The following is a 19,004-nucleotide window of genomic DNA, read 5'->3' on the forward strand; positions in this document are numbered from 1 at the left end:
AGACGGCCGTTCATAAAGAAGCGGCACGCCGCCTGAGAGTCCGAGATGATGGTGTTGTACGACGGCCCCGTCCGTTCCCGGTCCTTGATTGCCAAGGCGATGGGGAAGCATTCTGCCTTGGAAATAGAGGACGTGATCAGGGAGGCGCTTGAGATTAGGCTAGTCTTGTCATTGCCTACGACAGTGACTACTGCACGCTTCCAGTTGTACTGAGAGGCGTCAATATAAACGGTGTTCCCATTTTTCTGACTAGTTTGCCTAGCCATTTCACTCTCTCTTCTCTTCGCTTTTTGTTTCTGTCTTTGTGCATATTTCTTGGGACAGGAGCGACCGAGATTCTGCTTCGGACGGGACCGGGAATATCCACCAGTACCTCGTCCAAGTTTTGGGGGTGTGGTGGAATACCCGCCCTCACCAGGATCTCTCTGCCCGATCTCGTCTGGCTAAGTCGGCTTCTTTGTGAAATTAAAGTTGCCGCCTTGAGCTCGGAGTATGTGTTGTATATCCCAAGGCCAAGGAGCTTGTCTGTCGGGGTGCCTGCCGGTAAGCGCAAGGCCACCTTGTAGGCGCCTCTGATAATAGTGTCAACCAGCTCCTCCTCACTCTTGTTGAGGGTGTGAAAAGGGAGGCTGTATGTTAGTTTGCTGATAACCAGCGCCTGTAGTAAACGGACAGTGTCGCTTTCCCTCATGCCTAGTTTGTGAAAGGTGATTCTTTGAATCATCCTTGCCACTTCTTTTGTTGACGACTTTAGTAAATTGATGGTGTGGCTGGCCCTGCCATTGCTCTGAACCCAGAATCCCAAGATCCCAGCAACAGTGACCTCTTTGATTTGCTGATTTTCGATTTCAATTTCTATGTTCCCATTACTTTTATATCGTTTCCCGTGGATGCGTATTATCTCCGATTTTTCGGGAGCACAGCTGAGACCGCTGGCCCTGGCAAAGTTTTCAACTGCAGTGGCCGCCTCTTGGAGGGTCTGCTCCTTCTCTGCTAGAGAGCCGCGCGTAGCCCAAAGAGTGATGTCGTCCGCGTAAATAGTATAACCCAGTAGCGGGACACCGTCTAGGGTCCGCGCAAGTCTACACATGGCGATGTTAAAAAGTAGAGGAGACATGATCGCTCCTTGAGGCGTACCTTTGTTGGGCATTTGAAACGGATCGGATTTGACATGTGATATTCCTATCGTAGCCTTCCTCCCCGTGAGGAATGCTCTAATGTAATTGAAGACATTTTCTCCGCAGCCAACTATATTAAGCTCGGAAAGTATAGATTCATGTGATATATTGTCAAAGGCGCCCTTCAGGTCAAGAGCTAACAATAGGTGCACCCCACCCTTGGGTACGCCTTTAAGTACCTCTTCCTGTAACAAGAGAAACGCGTCTTGTGTAGAGAGGCCGTTGCGGAAGCCCAGCATGGTGGCCGGGAACAAACCCCTGTCTTCAATGAAATTTTGAAGCCCAGTGTGTATGACCCGTTCGAAGAGCTTTCCCATGCAAGACGTCAGTGAAATGGGTCTGAGCGCCTGCAGGGATGGCTTCTTTCCGGGTTATGGTATTGTAATAATTGTTGTAGTTTTCCACTCTTCGGGGATCTCTCCCTTAAGCCAATAGTTTTCATTAAATTGCCTAGTGATAGCTTCTATGACTTTATCGTTAAGGTTTCTAATCATAGTATTGGTAATCTGATCGGCGCCAGGGGCTGTATTTTTCTTGGCCGCCTGGGCTGCCGCAAAAACCTCTTCCGTGGATATTGGGGCGTCTAGCTTCGCATTTTGGGCGCCCGTATAATTAATTTGGCCTGTTGACTGTGTCGCGCTCCCTCCGACATATCTCTCCTTGAGAGCCTCTATTAATGCCTCATTCGTGCCTGGAAATTCCTCCGCGATCCTTTGCAGTGTTCGGCTGGTCGCGGTTTTAGACTTTTCCGGCTCTAGGATATTCCTCAGGATGGCCCAGGTTTTTGCGGCGCTCAGTGTGTCCTGTAGCGAATTGCAAAACTCGATCCAGCCCTCAGTTGCCAATTTACTGGCATACTGATTTGCTTCCTCTGCCAGAGCTGCGATCCTACGCAGAAGGTTTCTGTTCAAGCGTTGTGTTCGCCACCTTTTTAGCAGCTTACGCCTGCTTTCCCACAAGCTTAGGAGGTGGCTGTCCACCGCTGGTATTTCCACCGTCAGTGTAATCTTTTTAGATGCCCGCCCATGTGCTGCTTTAATGAAATCGGACCATTCCCCCATGGAATCCGGCTCAGCATTGGGTGGAGGTTTGTTTAGTCGGAATTTTGTCCGGTTTGTCAGAGTCGTTTCCCCCGCCACCCGGCGTAGTTTGGGAGTCGATAGAGAAATGCTGATGAGGAAGTGATCACTTCCTAGATTTTCATCTAGGTTGGTCCAGGTAGCGTCCGTGATGTTACGTGTGAAAGTGAGGTCCGGGAACGTGTCTCTACTCACGCTGTTGCCGATCCTGGTGGGCATGGTGGGGAGTGTGATCAGGCTCAGCCCCAGCCTGGATGCAGCGTGTTCGAGACGCGTTCCCTTCGGTGTGTCTTTTGGGTAGCCCCATGCGGTGTTGGGAGCGTTGAAATCTCCCAGCACCACGAGGCGGTCCTTGGTACCCGAGATTTTAAGAGCCTCCGTAAGGAGTTCGCTAAAATCTTCATTCCTGTTTTTGGGGGGACTGTACAAATTTAGTATTACAGTTCTTGCCTTGCCTCTTTTTAGAGGGAATAAGCTTATTATCTGATGATTGATCGGAAGATTTTCTATCTGTTCTGCTTTGGCCGCGATAGTCCTGCTCACCAGGGTGGCAACGCGGGGATAATTTGAATTTTGCAGGGTGTAATATCCCTGCAGCTTGACCACTTTTGGGCCAATTTCCTGCAGGCATATTACATCTGGTCGGATTGGTGCACCGTTTATATAATTTTTGAGTGCGGCTGCGCGTTTGTGGAAAGTGCGGCAATTCCATTGCCAAATCTCTAATTGTTCCGCACTTTTCTATTTAGTTTGAGCCATGATGTACGAGAGCCTCCGCGTCGTCCCGACCCGCCTTTGATGGTTTATGGGTGATTGGGGTAGCAAGAGGACGCTTATTAATTGCTCTCTGCAAGCCCCCCACAGTCTCGTTTACATATTGCTTCTGGATTCTTAATTCCTCGCCGATGAGTGATTTTATGTCTGACATGAAATTTGGTAAAAGGTCGTGGAGATTCGCAATGCTACTCCTATTTTCTTGGACTTGGTTCTGGGTTTGTTTTATAAGGTTGTTCGTGTGCGTGGGGATGCCAAGAAGCTCATCACCTCTTCCCCCGCCTAGTTCCATTTCCTTTTCTTGGGTGGGATGTATTTGTGACTCCTGCCCGTTAGGGTTGACCGCCGAGCCAGAGACCTGCAGCGTTTTAACTGTGTTTTCGAACTTCTTTTGCAATGAGGAGATTGCCAATTGGATTTCTTGGCGCTCTGCCTCCATTTGGATCTTAAGCTGTTTAATTTCTTGCGTTAGTCTTTTGTTTTCATCAATTATTTTTCTATATTGTTGATTGTCTGTTACTGGAGCACTGGGAGACACAACCCCCGCCAAGCTCACCTGATTGTTTGGTCGGTTTGCAGCTGCTGCTTCTGCTCCGGTTCCGGTCTGGGGGGACGTCTTCCTGTCGTTTTTGTTGGTCGAGGTATTCTTGAGGTTTGTTTTCCAAGGGTTGTCCTCGGGTTTGTTGGCTTTGGTTTTGCGTGCCCTCGATGTTGGTCTTGATCCTGATCGTGATCTTGATCGGGACTTCCTTTGACTCATTGATTCCTCCCTTTCCGAGCTGAACCATCGGGGGTGCCTTTGTTGCTCGAGTTCGGGGAAGTCCTTTTTCGAATTAACCCACTCCGATTTCCGTCGAGGCTGCTCGATCCTAGACGTTCGGGGGGCGATGTTCTTTAGCTTCTTTCGGCATGAACTGTCGCCCGTCGCGTGTTCGTCGCCACAGATGGCACACTTTGGTGAGCACTCGTGCCCCTGATTAGGTTCAGTTGCCCCACATTTGGAACACATGCTGATATCGGGTGTTGGGCACACATCGGTACGATGACCCGTTGAACGACATATTTTGCAAACCTGTATTGTGGGTTTGTATGGGTACCAGATCGCTTCCGCTCCCATAAAGTACACACACCTTGGAAGCACCTTTCCGGTGAAAGTCACTATCGCCGATTTGGACGAGCCCAGCGTGCGGGCTCTTTCAATCTTCACACCTTGAGTGCGGATCCGCAGGTTCTCTATTAGTTCCGCCTGAGGTGTTCCGGGTGGTAGCCCATGAACAATGCCTCGCAGAACATCTCCTGGGTCTGCCACATATGCCTTGAAGGAGTGAAGTTGCCCCCTGATTTTTAGTTGTCTGATTTCGCGCAGCCTTCCCGCCACTTGTTCGTGTGGTGTTGATAATATGACAATATTAGATCCGGGATGGATCCGCAGCAAAAAACTGCTGCCTCCAAAAGTATTCTGGCACGCCTCTATCACTGCCATAGCGAGCTCCGATCCAAGCAGATCTTTAACCATGAGGCCCTTGTGTGGCCTCAAAATGACCTTGCTGTCATCCTTCGGGAGAGGCGGAGGTCCACGGCGTTTCCTACGTCGGAAGTCGCTGTTAGCCTGGCTCTCTCTATGTTTTGTCGAGTCACCCTCGAATTTCTTGATATTCATTTCGGTTCCCTCTTCGGGTTCCTTTTCGCTTTTCTTACAGTTATTTTTCTTGCGACGTGATAGAACGGTGTGCCACCCGTCCTCCGTCCATGTTTGAGACGCTGAGATATCCTCGGCGTTCTCGAGAGACGCGTCGCTTTTTCCCCGCGCCTCATTTATTGAGGTTACATGTTGCAGGATGTCCCCCGCTTCATTTGGTTGAAGGCCTGACGCCCGAGAGGGGCCCGGAATCGGCTCATCTACGTCCATATGGCCTTGAGAATTGATAAGCCCTGTCCGACATGCTCGGTTACCAAAGGAAAAGGATCGACCGTGGCCGTCCGCAGCAGTAAACCTAATCCTAGGCTTGGGCTTTTCCGTCAAAACGTGAGTCTTTTCCCACTCAAAAGTCTGAAAAGAGGGGGGAACGGCTCACCTTCGACTTTCTTGGGGTTAGGAAAACTCCGTAGAGGCCGTAAAATGTTGATTGGAGTCCTGCGAGCACACACAAGCACCGCACCCGGCACAGGTGAGAGTCTTCCCGCGCCGCGTCGCTGGCCAATGTCGACTAGCGCTAGTACTTCCACATGTGCGTCGAATCTTCTGGAGACGATAGTTCTTCGTGAAGTCGTCGTAGGTCCAAGAATTCGGTATCCTCGGAAACCTTGTGACTTTACGAACACGATGATATAAAATATTGGTAGTGTTCAGCAAGATTTCCGCAAGATAATATTTTAAAAACGGAGCGTGATGCGATCTGGTACTCACTGCTCTCAGACGCTTGGAGCGTCCTCTGTGAATAAAAGAAAGCCTTTGGACGGGTGAGGCTCCTAACATTTGTTATAGCTTAGTTGATGCATTGCTTGAACAATTATTGTGAATTATTGTGAGTGTGGGTAAGCAGTTCTTCAAACAGAATTACTCAATTACAAATTGGCAGAAAATCTAATTAATTTTTTTTAGTTGCCTCAATATGTACTGCCATGCGGCAGCGGCGAGCAGATGGCTCCAGATGAGTTCGGTACAAAATGTTTTCTTAGGCATGCTCTTTTTATGCATATATAATTTTATGCATATGTTTTTTTTTCACAGTACTTGCAATATTGTGCGATCATAAATTGCACATGGCATTTCGATCATTTACCACAATGCCTCTGTTCGATGCCATTTTGGTCACATGAAGGGCATAAAATCACTGTATCATGGTGCTATTGGTGCCGCTCAACAAGCTTTCTCGCAAGTTTTGGAGGGCTCCTTTCACGTTTCATGTCGATAATTTTATTCTCTGCTACATGATAGGTAGCTTTGCAGTTTAATCTGCACTTACAGCGTAGCTTGTAATGTGTAAAAGCCATCAGGTATTGATCACGCATCCATCCTCTTTTGTTTGAAATTTCTTTCTATGCACATGTGCCATAGATTCGCAGGTGCGTCTCGTGTTGCACAGCATTATTAAGAGCTAGCATCCACGCCAGGCACGTCAATGCTCAATGCTCGCCATTCCACGCCAGTCAATGCTCGCCACGACGCTGGCAGATCCTTAGAAACATATACCCGCGATATCGGGGTTGTTTAAGGTTGAAAATAATGCCGAACAGCGTCCATCATCAGACCCTGGTATAACCGGTAAAACTATAAACTATATGATCGTCACCCGTTACCTCGTCTGGCTTATCCCTAATTGTAGAACACTTTTTTTGCAAAATTGGCAACTGGAAAGAAGTGTCTCAAGGAGTCGAGAAATTAAGCGATCTACTAAGGCAGAGAGCCAAGGTAACAGCTAAATAGGAAGCAAAAGCGAAAATTAACAAATTTACCGGTTGTTTGCCAAAATATTGTGGATCAACGTATCTTTATTTAAGAAGGAAGTAGAGAAAAGGCCGTCGGAAGTGGAGAATAATTCCGTGTGTTTCAAATCATGCTTCTACAGTTATCAGTAGAGCAGCCTGACGTAGCCACTTCTCTGTTGCGCCAATGTGAATGGTATTCTAACCTTCTGCGGTGGGTGCAGTACGTCTAGAACTGAAGCGTCTTGCGATCTACACGGTTTTGCGGGACTGGCGCCCAGGCATCGTTACACAACTTCCCAAAGAGCAACACGGATTGGCTTCGGCACCTAAATTGGTAGAGCAGTAAACAAGGGATCCAAAAGAACTGTGATTGTTTTGCAAATATATACACTTCTCTATTTTTCTTCCAGGGCTAAATTAAAAAACGCTACGAGAAATTTTCTTTTTTTACTTTCGCTTGTTTACTTGTTCTTGGCAGCGTTCTTCCTGTGCTTCTATAATGCGCGAGTCCATTGGATGTGCTTCCTTGTTTGCCAAGTAAGAAAGCGGTGTATCTCACAAGCGTACCTGTGAGGTACACCTTATTTTATATCTCTTTTGCAGATTTATGCGTCTTTATGGCAAATGGGGGGCATTATTCGCATTTGTACTTGTAAAGCTGCATCCCCCCTCCCTCATTTGCATAGGAAGAGTTACCTTAGGTTGCCCCCGCCCCCCACTCCAGAAAAGAAACCCCAGGTACGTGCATGATCCACCCACTTCCTTTCTTGAGTGAAGTTGTGTTCTGCCATTATAATGAATTATTAAAACGTAGGCTGGATATTAGTAGTAGTTCTGCGCCAAGGAATACGGCAATTGTTTTCGACTCCCTAGCCACATCCCGAGACGTGGCAGCTCAGCTACGCAGATGTTGTCCGTCGACCGCCATCGCCGACACCAACTACCTTTCAAGGACACCTATCGAACCAGAAGTCACAGAATATGACGAATACATGGCTTTTATTGGACTTATAGGCACGGCCACCACTGCTCGTCAGCATTGGGAAGACAGCGAACTGATTCCGCTAAATAATTTTTTAGAAGGCTGGATTACAAGTCCGCCCAAAACACTTGCAAGAAGATTTCCATCATTTTGCTTCCGTAGTGGTGCTCTCTACAAGAACTTCTCCCCAAGCGAAGTAGCTTCCTACTTGTCGTGCCAACGTCAATCCATCATGAGGTCTTGCAAGACTGCCACGATGAACCGACATCTGGCCATGTCGGCTACACACGAAAACTGGCCCGAGTCAAAGAGAAATATTACTGGCTAAGGATCGCCGCCTTTGTGAAACATTACTCTTCCACGTACCTCAATTGTCAACAACGCAATCCACCACATTTGAAGCCAGCTGGGCTACTGCAACCAGTCTAAATGCCTACGACGCCATTTTCGCAAACCTAGATGGACCTACTCAGTCTATTCCCGACTTTCAATACTGGCAATAAGTGGGTAATAGTTGCCACCGATTAACCTAAATCTCTATGCAGAAACCGAGCCGCTTCCAAGATACATCGCAGTCGAAGCAGCGCGATTCTTTATTGAAAACGTGGTTGTAAGGCACAGTGCGCCAACGGTGACAATACCGGTACATGAATCTGGTGACACTTCACCCCCATCAAACTAAAGGCTCATCGCTCTGACAAGCACTAGCTGTGAAATTCTTTAGCAGATTAGCTTAAAATCAATAACCAAGCACGGGGAAGAAGACAATCTGATGTTCCCTTCTCAGTACGGATTCAGAAGTGGACTATCTACCGTCCCCAACTCGCAGAGGCCTAACATAACTTTGGGCTAGCAATAAATAAACAATCACAAACCGACGTAATTTGTTTTTCTAAAGCCATCGATGGTGTGTCTCGCTCTAAACGTATAATTAAACTCACAGAAAAACTTGGCAATGGTCCAAAGGTTGGCTGCATAAGCGACCATTTTGTGTGCGAAAAAAGCACTACATTCAAAACTACCGTCCAATTTCTTTAACATCTAGAGTATGTTAACTTTTAGAACACATAATCCATAATCATATCTCAGAATTATTGGAAAACAATGATGTACATACAAATCATCAACACGGATTCAGAAAACGCTACTCTACAATTACCCAACTAGTTTTAACAGTGCACTACTTTGCGAAAGCAACTAACCATCGGAAACAAATAGATGCTATTTTCATGGACTTTTCAAAGGCTTTCGACAGGGTCTCTCTCAAAAAACTACTTTACAAGTTGATCAAGATACTGAAAAACTCCAGACTAATTATTTGGCTCACAGCATACCTTGATAGCAGAGAACAACTTGTTGTTTTTAATAACCATGCTTCTGGACAACTTCCGGTAGGCTCTGGTGTTCCGCAGGGCTCGGTCCTTGGACCTCTCTTGTTCCTTTTATTCAATAATGATATGCTGCATGGTATTCCTGTTATGGCTAAGCTTTATGCAGATGCCTGTGTATTGTACTCGGAGATAGACAATATTACTGACCAGGAGTTGCTGAATGATGCTTTTCGACAAATTCTCGACTGGTGCGCTGCCTGGCAAATGTCAATTAATTTCGAGAAAAGTTTTTATGTCCATCTCACATAAGAAGCATCAACTAACATTTCCATACGGTAATAATAACATAAATATTTTCGAAGTAACACATTATAAGTATCTAGGACTCTGGATCACAAATGACCTCACTTGGGCTAAGCAGCTTGAATATGTAGTATCTAATCCTAACCGCAAGCTTTATTTTTGAAGGAGGGCTTTGAAACTTTCTACTCCCACAGTACGCCTACTCGCATATAAAGCTGTGATTTTGCCGATGCTAGACTATGCATGTGTAATTTGGGACCCTTGTACTAAAACTGGCACGAACGAGATAGAAATGGTGCAAAGAAAAGCAGCTCGTTTCATTTATAACAACTTCAGACGCACTTCAGTGACAGACCTCTTAACAAAAGCAAACCTGCCACCATTAATGCAAAGAAATCGTGTATCACGACTAAATTTTTTTTTCATCTTATTAACGGTCATTATAAGACAGATCTCACGGGAGTAATTACTTTTTTATCTGGTTATGCTACTAGACAGCGGCGTAGCCGAACAATAACCCCATTTAATACACGTAATAATTGTTTTAGGTATTCCTTCTTTCCCCGAGCACTCGTTGAATGGAATCATCTAACCATGACCAAGTTTTAAAATCATCACTTTCGGCGTTTGTTTCAAGTAGTGAGTAACAATTTGTTTTCTTGCTGTGCCACTGCTATGTTTAAGCTCTGTTAAGCGGATTTGTATTGTTTTCCTTGCCTATGCTATAGTATTCTTTACCTATGTATTGTTTTCCACCCTGCTAAAATCTCCAATGGGGATTGCCGTATTGATAAATAAGTAAAATAAAAGTTTTTAACTCGCTACCAGTTCGTGCAATATGACGGACATAACTCCAACACACTCAAGGCCGCTTCGGGGGCCCTACGAGGATCTGTTCTGCCCGATGTCGTTTCTATGTTGTTTGTAGATGATATTGTCGAAACAGTAAACGTTAAAATTAGACTATTCGCGGACTATTGCATGCTTCACAGTGAGACTAAAAACATTAGCCACCAAATTGCCCTTAACGATTACCTGCACAATGAAGCTCAGTGGTGCCGCGACTGGCATATGGTAGTTAATTCCGAGAAAACGGTCGCTACGAGCATAAGCAAGAAAAAAAACTATTATTTCTATATAGCTTTGACAGTGTCTCCCTTTGTACAGTGACTAAGTACAAATATTTGGGGGTTTTGATTTCATCTGATCTCAGCTGGGCTGCGCATGTGCAACACGTAATAAAAAAAAGCAATGAAGAAGTTGTTTTTCTTCAAACAAACACTACGTTACGCTACCACAGATACAAAGTGCTTATCGTGTATCACTTTTGTTAGGCCGATGCTGGAATGTGCGGATATAGTGTGGATCCCCTAAACAGAAAACCAACATTTCTATGCTGGAAGCCGTACAGCGCAAGGCAGCAAGACTTATCTTTAACAGCACAAGCGAACTGATTCCCCTACTGAGCTACAGCACCGAGATGAGCTGTCTACCCTTCGTGACTAAGTTAAAATACATCAACTGAAATTATTTTATCAATTGCTAAGCGGCCACTTTTAAACCAATGCCACAGTCTTCGCCACTGTTAAAGAAAAAGAGAAAACGTGCCATGAACAACACCCAATGTTTAAAGAATATTTTTGCAACAACAATACTTTCCATTTTTCTTTTTTTCCCCAAGTAATAAGAGAATGTAGTACGCTTGACCCACTTACTGTAGTCAAAACCATACTGGAAAGGTTTTTAGAACGAATTTAAAATATCATCCCCGGAGCTCCAAGCTCCTAATACTAAGCCACTTACGTCCATATATAGGCTTTTCATTCAACGCTTTTTTTTTCACTTCATCCGTTACTGTGTTTTTCTCATATGAAACCACAGTATTCTACTGTTGCATATTCTATTTTTATATAGATTACAAATATTTTCATCAAAAAAAACTGTTTCACGGGTTTTAGAAAGTTTTTCTTGAGTGAGTTCTTACTTATGCTTTCTTTAATGTTGCCATTTTGTTCCTACTCCTATAAAAATCCTGGCCAGAGGATTGAGAGTATTTTGAAATAAATAAATTAATTAACGGAGAGAGGGACTGCCTTTACGGCTACACTGGTATTGACTGTGCTTAGCCTCAGTGGTAGGCTTATCAAAAGACTACAGCTGGTGAACCGCAAGCGACCTGCCTAACACAACTCCTGAACAACACTGTCACCGACATACTGAGTATGTATACATTCGTTCAAGGGGCTGAAGAAGCAAGACAACTCGCCAGCGTCAGAATCATTTAACAAGACTACGACAATCGACATCACAATCTACGGCACCGATGCGTCATATATCATACATACGAGAAAGTGTTGGTTTGTAGCCCCATCCATTGGCGACGGCTTTCCGAAAAGCTACTCAGGAGGTCTTTGCTATGTGCAATGTTGTACGACACCTCAGCCGCCTGAACAATGACTTTATCTCTGACAGTCCTGCTTCCACAAGGGCGAGGCTGCTTCGACCATAAGTCGTGCACATTGTGCGCATGAAGCCCTATTGTTCGGAATGAAGTGCCCACCGCTCGGCTTACACATCTTCCGTCCGCTAGGTGAGCGTCGGGACGACGCTCTCTCTGGTGAAGCAAATGTCATATCCAATATGCGGCACGTAGAGAAAAACGACGATTTCGCGCATTGCAGAAGAGTAGACGAAATCCCTGCCTAAACGCCGTTCAATTTGCCCAACTGAAGTATCCTGCCATCTTTTCCCAGTTCCTGCTGCTTGGGAATCGGGACAATATGAACTGAAGTCACGCGTAATGACAAGTTTCTTCTAGAGAGAGCAAAATTATTTACAGAAAGACAGAGAGGTTGCCATGAGCTACAGCGTGCTCTTGCCTGCCATTCTACACTGACGAAACGGGACGGGGAGGAAAACAACTGATGAATAATGGGGATGGTAAATTGTGTGGTTTTTTTAATCAACAAAGGAACAAATTATTACTTTCTATGGGCGCCAGTGCGAAAGTAAATGCTTACTGTGTTCCCGGGGTGTCTGTTACCAACCAAGTTCCTACCCTTTCTTTAGCTCAGCTTTGCGTTTCCTGAGGTAGAAGAATATTGTGTCACTCCATTGCGAATATTTATTAACGTTATCCCCTCGAAACAAGAAGTGATAGAATCGCACAAGACTTCAATGTACTTGATATAAATATTAACCTCTTTTATTTCCCGCAGAACGCTTCAAGCCGCGGTACCTTATGCTGGTACGAGAAAGTAGAAAAACGCAGAGATTGCATATAAATTATATCGCATCGAGATGTTCTACGAAGCTTTGTCAAGGAAAGGACGGTATCCTAGCAGTCAGCGTTTTTTCCTGCCCTTTTTCACCACCGCTGCAAGACACCTTTTTTTTTCTTTTTCGGCGTCCGCTGTAACTGGTCTACATTGAATTAAGAATAGAAAGCGAAGTATAAATCAGAGCTCTTTAGGCAAAATTTATTCGATTTTTTTTTCACTGCGAATAAACAACTTGTTATAAGCGTATTGAAACATGGGCTGCGCGAGTCGAATGACATACTATAAAGAGGACGAAGAAAGAGATCCCGGTCTGCTTCTTCTCCGCGTCTTCAGAAAATAGTCGTAAGTTTGCCTATTTCAAGCTTATTGAGCCTCAGCGGCACTTTCTCCATTGAGAAGCGAGGCCTCCGCAGATTTCTGTAACGTTCCATTTGCCATGCTGACGCCGAATCTGTGTAGCATTCCTACTTGTCCAGCTTCAGTGTCTGAGCGAATACCCATAAATTTATGAATTACAATGCTAGCGTATGTTAACATCGAGCGCATACAAGTGGTGATTCGATTTTGTAGTTTTATGTTTAAAAATTTTGACATTGCTTTTTTGCGCATTTTCAAGATAAACCCGCCAGTAGCACGCCCTTTTTATTCTCTTCACAATTCATGCAAGAGTTCATGGCATTATTCCAATTTTCAACGACGTTCATGGACGCGCGTTATCTATTGTCGCAATAAATTTACGACGCTGTTTCGATGCCGCAATTGAAATAACATGATATATTGATGCACCTATTTTCAGTGCTGACCGAAAAAATAACTCATTTCACATCGTTACGCTTCACTATATCTTTGCGGTAGGCTCTTATTCCCCACAGCCCTTAGACTGTTCTGAATAAGACTACGTTGTGCTTTATTCAGTGTATTATGCATAGTAGCGGCATATTTGCCTTGTCTTTTACCATCGCACCCTGTCAGAACGGTCTTTGGTTAAAATCGACTGAAGCGGCCTCTAATAATGTGCAGACATATTGCCGTACGCTACATCGCTTGTGTGCGAGTGGTTGCTAGACGAAGGAAAGGAGATTGTGACTTGGCATTTCTTTAAGTGTTGCATTGAACGCCTGTGGTGGCTGTACCGTAAAGCTGTTCCAAACTGTTTTTAGGCGAAAGCATTATGTGACCCAGTAGGCAAAAAAACGATGACGTCGGGGGCGGCATGACCGAGCAATGGTACCAAAAATGACCGAGGGCGGAAAGAGTAAATGCACGTCAAAAAAAAAATTCTCGAATTGACGTCCAATTCTTTACGCTGGTTCCTGTAAAACAAGCAAATTGATAACGTTGAAAAGAAAATTTGGTACCTTTCGGTTTGGGTTGGGAATGGGAATCCGGTCCCCCGGAATGCAAAACGAGCACTCTTCCCCGACACCTGTCTGCCAGTGCGCCGTATGTTTCGATTTTAGAGGAGGGAATTGCATCTGCAGCAATAAATTGCACGGATTGTTTGCGCTTTCCATGAATGTTTCTCGCGACTTGAGGCTGAGCTCCGTCATTTTTCAGCGTGTTTTAATACTCTCCCTTCATGTTATTTTCACAAGTTTTCGCGTGTTTCCATCTTGTAACCTTCGCCTGTAACTCGGTGATTGCTTTTTTTTTCATTCTTACATTTTCGTAGTATTTCGCCCCCTTTTTCCGTCACTCGTGCTGACTTTGTTTTAGCCACGTTTTATGAGTACCAGTGCGCTTTCATTGCGATAGCAATTATACGGACACTTAAGGCCATTTCTGCCGTCACTGTCGCCGTGAGGTTCGGTGTAAGTGAAAGCGCGTGAGGGTTAGCCGGCGAGCGCGGTTAAACCTCACGTGTGCGAGCGAGGAACGCGGCCCAATTAAAACCCCTTAAACGTAAAGTAGCGACACTCTCCTCCTTCGCCTTCACTCCTCCTCGCTTCTCCTGTCTTTCACGCTCTCTCGTCGACCGTGGCACCACCTACACTGCTCTAGCGTAGCAACGGCGCCAGCATGCGCTCATCGCCACTCCGTAGGCGCTTTTCGAGCAAAATGGCACTGATGCTCGTCGCGAGGGCCTACGTGATGCTGTGAGGCCAACAGCGACACGGCGGTGGCCTCAGCCACAGCACGCGACGAGGAGGCGGCATTCTTCCAAGCGTGGCACTACTTTTCGATGTTTAAGGGGTTTTAAGCCCGATGTGTGCCTTCTGTGACTCGCGAGGCACGGGGTGGTCAAGGGTCTTTTGTGGCGGCTGCTACGGTGCCTCGATATCCTCGTCGGCTGCCGCTCCGTGTAGAGTGCAGACAACCGCGTCGTCTACTACTGCGTCGGCCACGCGTATTGCGGGCGCCGTATAGACGCCTTGGTGGACGTTGTAGGGACGCGTTGCTTTCGCTCGTGTGTCTTGAAAGCGATCTGCGACGTGTCTAAAGTACGCGTTCGCGTGGGCCTCATCTTCAAAGGTATCTGCAATGTTTGCAGTGTGCGCGTAGTGCGGGTAGTTTCGTATGCGCTGTGCTTTTGACGTTTCGTTTGCGCTGAAGCGAGACATACATGAAAGTCAATTCGCTTCCTGTGGCCGCCATTCCTCATTGCATAATTCTCCCGGTGAGTTTCCGCGCTCATCGAGCGAGACGTGTTCATGTTTACCTGTGCGCGCATGACGCCGTGCTGATTATTTTGGTAAAACACGTTGACGGGCTAATTGGATTGAATCCATGATAGAATACGTAAGCGCGACTGAACAAAGACGTAGAAAGAAGCAGACACACAAAGAAAGCGCTGTCTCTGCGTCTCTGTTTCGTTCTGCGTCCTCATTAAGCCATACTTACACATCCGATCATTGTTAATTTAGTTAGTAAGCGACTGTTTGCAAGTTTTGTACTGCCGATAAAACTACTGTCCTTACTTCGCACAGCTATCCACTAATTTGCTATCGCAATCGCTGCTTCGCCTTTCGGGCAGAACTGCGAATTCTTCCGTTCCAATAGTTATTGCCTACGCTTTGGATTCTGTAAAGAGACATGTGCCATTTTTGTTAATTTTCATCTGCTCAATTCTTTTACGTAGCATAGATTGGTGCACCTTTTTAACGCGATAGCCTAAAGAGCCCCCTGTCGCAGAAAATCCAACGTCGGCGTCCCGCGTGTGGCGCTTAGCGTCGGAAGTCGTTTCAGCAAAAGGAATTTCGAACCACGCTTACCCAACCAATCTTCTATCATAAAAGTTACTCAACATTGTCTTTCATTCTGTACAAAGTTATTCATTGAAATTTTGACAGTGACAGGCAAAAAATTTCTTCCAGAAAAAATGGACACTTATGCTTCACCTTTAAGAGTGCAACGCGATAGCGGTCAAAGACCTCTTACAGCTTTTCATGCTTCTCGGCAACTGCAGCTTATGTAACCATAAAGTTTGCCGGGAAACGCTAAAGCCCCTACAGACCTTTTCATAAGGCGAGGAGGAAAGGGCGCGCAGCGAGCCGTTACTCCTTTCGGCGCTGCGCTGTTTGAAAGTACTGCTGCCGCGTGCTGCGGAACGATTTCGTTATGTTCTAGATCGTGCTATGTAAAATTTATACAATGTCCGTTCATATATGGTCGTCAGGGAAGCCTTTCGGTGCGTCGGTAACTAGAATCCGCGGAAATATCTGTTAGGGGCGCAAACATTCGACGCGCATTATCAGCCGCGGTGTGTGTATCTCTTGCGAACCATTTTGCCTATATCAATTTTAATTCAACGAAGAGAACCCTCGTCTCTGTATTACCAGCTTGAAATGGTACATCCACTCACTATCTTATCGCCTGGCGTAGGCACTAAAGCATAGGAGTGCATGCTCGTGTACGGTAAACCTAAGGCAACCACGAAACATCTGTGCGGCAGTCGCTATCAAATATTTTTGATACACCAGCATCATTCTCATGCATTTCAAGTCAAGTAGGGATGAAATCACTATATATACCTTTACGCTAGCCTCCTGCATGAGGCCGATGGCGCTGCTCAACAGAGATCACTGCGATTGGAGAACAAGCATGATACATTTATAAGCTATGTGCTTCGGCATTTCCTTTTTGCCTTGTAAAGCGATAATGTCCGAGATGAATCGCATAGCTCGTATGGTATGGTATGAGGAACTTTATTTGGTCCTGAAGGTCAGCCATAGGCTGACGCGGGCCGCTCCCACGTTGGGACTGTCAGGCCGAGCCCTTCAGCCACATCGCGGGCCTTCTGGACTGCCCGTAATTGGTCAGACAGTGATTCGCTATGTAGCATTTGCCGCCACCATTCTTCTTCCTTGTCGCAGTCTGTGAAGACCGCGGGGCACTGCCAAAGCATGTGGTCAAGAGTAATGATGCCATTGCACTTATTACAGTTGATTTGAGTTTCCCTCTCAGGATAGATCCTGTTAATAAAATATGGACTTGGGTATGTTCTAGTCTGTAACAAACGTAATGTGACCGCTTGGGCTCTGCAAAGCTTACCGTGTGGCAATGGGTACTCCCTTCTGCTTAAATACTAATGCTTCGTGATTTCGTTATATGTTAATAATCGATCCCTGTGTTCCCCGGGTGAAGCGTAAGTTGCTCGGTCTGGAAGAGCACGGCTAGAAAGTCCTCGTGCTGCTTCATTTGCCACCTCATTGAGGTTTCTCCGAGCTCCGTCCACTACCCCCAGATGTGCAGGAAACCAGCGGATTTCAATCCTCTCGCTGTTGACATTCTCTAGTAATTTTGTTGCTGTCAGTGTCACATATCCGTTGGTAAAGTTGCGTATGGCTGTTCTAGAGTCGCTGTAAATATGTGTCCACCGATTAGCCCGAATGGCTAAGGCGATTGCTACTTGTTCTGCTACTGTTGGGTCCTTGGTATAGACGGTGATGGCATCCCGTATGTTACCTTGAGTGTCTACAACAACAGAAGTATACGCATCCTTATTTTTAACCCAGGCAGCGTCAACAAACACCGCCTGCTGCTTATGTTGATCTATGTCTTGAAGGAGTGCCTTCGCCCTTGCCTTTCGTCTCTCGAGGTTATGTGTCGGGTGCATGTTCCTAGGGAACGGGGTCGTCTTTATTGTTTCTCGTAGTCCCGCTTGCAATTGTGTTAGTAATTCTCCTTCGTTGGTGTGGTTCCTAATTTCTACGCCAATTTCTTCAAGTAGCGCCCTCCCAGGTCGTGTCCCCATTAGTCTCTCCTGGTGGGCCACCTGCTGAGCCTCAGCTATCTCTTCTAGTGTGTTATGCAGCCCTAGGCGCAATAAGCTATCGTTAGCCGTGCTGATGGGAAGTCCTAGTGCACTCTTTATAAGTCGTCTGATTAAAGCGTTTAGCTTGTTCTTGTCAGCCTGTGTCCACTGTAGCATGCCAGCCACGTACGAGAAGTGGCAAAAGGCGAATGCATGTACCAATCTTATGGCACTGTGTTCTCCTAGCTCCTTATGCCTGTTGTTAACTCTACGCAGAAGCCTAATGACTTCTTCTGACTTGTTAGAGATGTGTTGTATCATCCTGCACTTAGATCCATTCGCTTGCAGGAGAAGTCCTAGCACTCTGATAGTCTCCACCTGCCTGATTGGTTCTCCATTCTTCGCGTATATGTCAATGCGGGGTTCTTCCACTGGGATATATCCGTTCGGTTTGCGCCCACGCTTACTGCTCCGTAGTACCAATAGTTCAGATTTCTTAGCAGAGCAGTTCAGTTCCATACCCTCAAGTGTTGTTTCCACGACATAAATGCTTTCCTGTAGTTTGGTCTCTGTTTGTCCCATATTACCTTCGGCACTCCAGATTGTTACATCATCTGCATGTATAGCAAAATGGATACCCTCAATCTGCGCGAGACCTCGAGCCACTTTTGACATTGCCAAATTAAATAACATGGGAGATAGGACGGACCCTTGTGGTGTCCCACGATTCCCAAGTTCCAGAGTTGTCGATTGGAGTTCGCCTAACCTGAGACAAGCAGAACGGCCACCGAGGAAGGCTTTAATTATATTGTGCAATCGTTTACCTAATCCCATCTCCGAGAGGATATTCAATATGGCCTTGTGCTTGATGCGATCAAAGGCCTTTTCTACATCTAGGCCTAGAAGAGCTCTCGTATGCAGCGGGCTAGCAAGAATAAGGTGATGTTTGATTAAAAGCATTGCATCTTGAGTCGAAAGTCCAGGACGGAAACCGATCAGGTTATGCGGAAGAAGATTTCTGTTTTCTACATAGTTAGTAAGTCTATTGAGTATGACATGCTCCATGGTTTTGCCCAGACATGATGTTAACGATATGGGTCTTAGGTTATCTAGATTTAGTTGCTTGCCTGGTTTGGGAATAAGAATTGTGTTAGCAATTCTCCATTCCTTTGGATAATCACCATTTTTCCAGAGTTCGTTGAAATATTCTGTTAAATATGTTATAGATTCATCGTCCAAATTTTTCAACAGCCTATTGGAAATGCCATCTGGACCGGCAGCAGATCTACTGTTGAGGTCGTACACGGCTGCGCGAACTTCGCTTTCTGTGAAGTCTTGATCCATAGGCTCACAGTCTTCCCCTGTATATTCAGGCGGGTCTGTACTCTCATTGCTATCCTTAAGCGGTAAATACTTAGCTGCAAGCCGATCCAGAATGGCCTCCTCCGTTGTG

The 19,004-nt window shown here is 45.8% G+C and overlaps 1 protein-coding gene across 14 annotated transcripts in view; it reads left to right on the forward strand.

Moving 5' to 3' along the window:
• LOC135907219 (phospholipid-transporting ATPase ABCA3-like) overlaps positions 1–19,004 on the forward strand; it is a 456,174-nt gene that overhangs the window by 114,416 nt on the left and 322,754 nt on the right. Inside the window, exon 1 of one of the 14 annotated variants that reach the window (XM_070525200.1) lies at positions 9,640–9,715. The exons of 11 other annotated variants lie outside the window; for them this stretch is intronic. In XM_070525200.1, coding sequence (XP_070381301.1) covers positions 9,655–9,715 — 61 coding nt within the window. In that variant the 5' untranslated portion in view covers positions 9,640–9,654. Of the gene's footprint in view, positions 1–9,639; positions 9,716–12,648; positions 12,700–19,004 lie in introns of those variants that run through there. 2 more of the 14 variants (XM_070525195.1, XM_070525194.1) reach the window with 2 other exon arrangements.

This window comes from Dermacentor albipictus, chromosome 9, assembly GCF_038994185.2.
Source record: "Dermacentor albipictus isolate Rhodes 1998 colony chromosome 9, USDA_Dalb.pri_finalv2, whole genome shotgun sequence".
NCBI classification, from domain to species: domain Eukaryota; kingdom Metazoa; phylum Arthropoda; class Arachnida; order Ixodida; family Ixodidae; genus Dermacentor; species Dermacentor albipictus.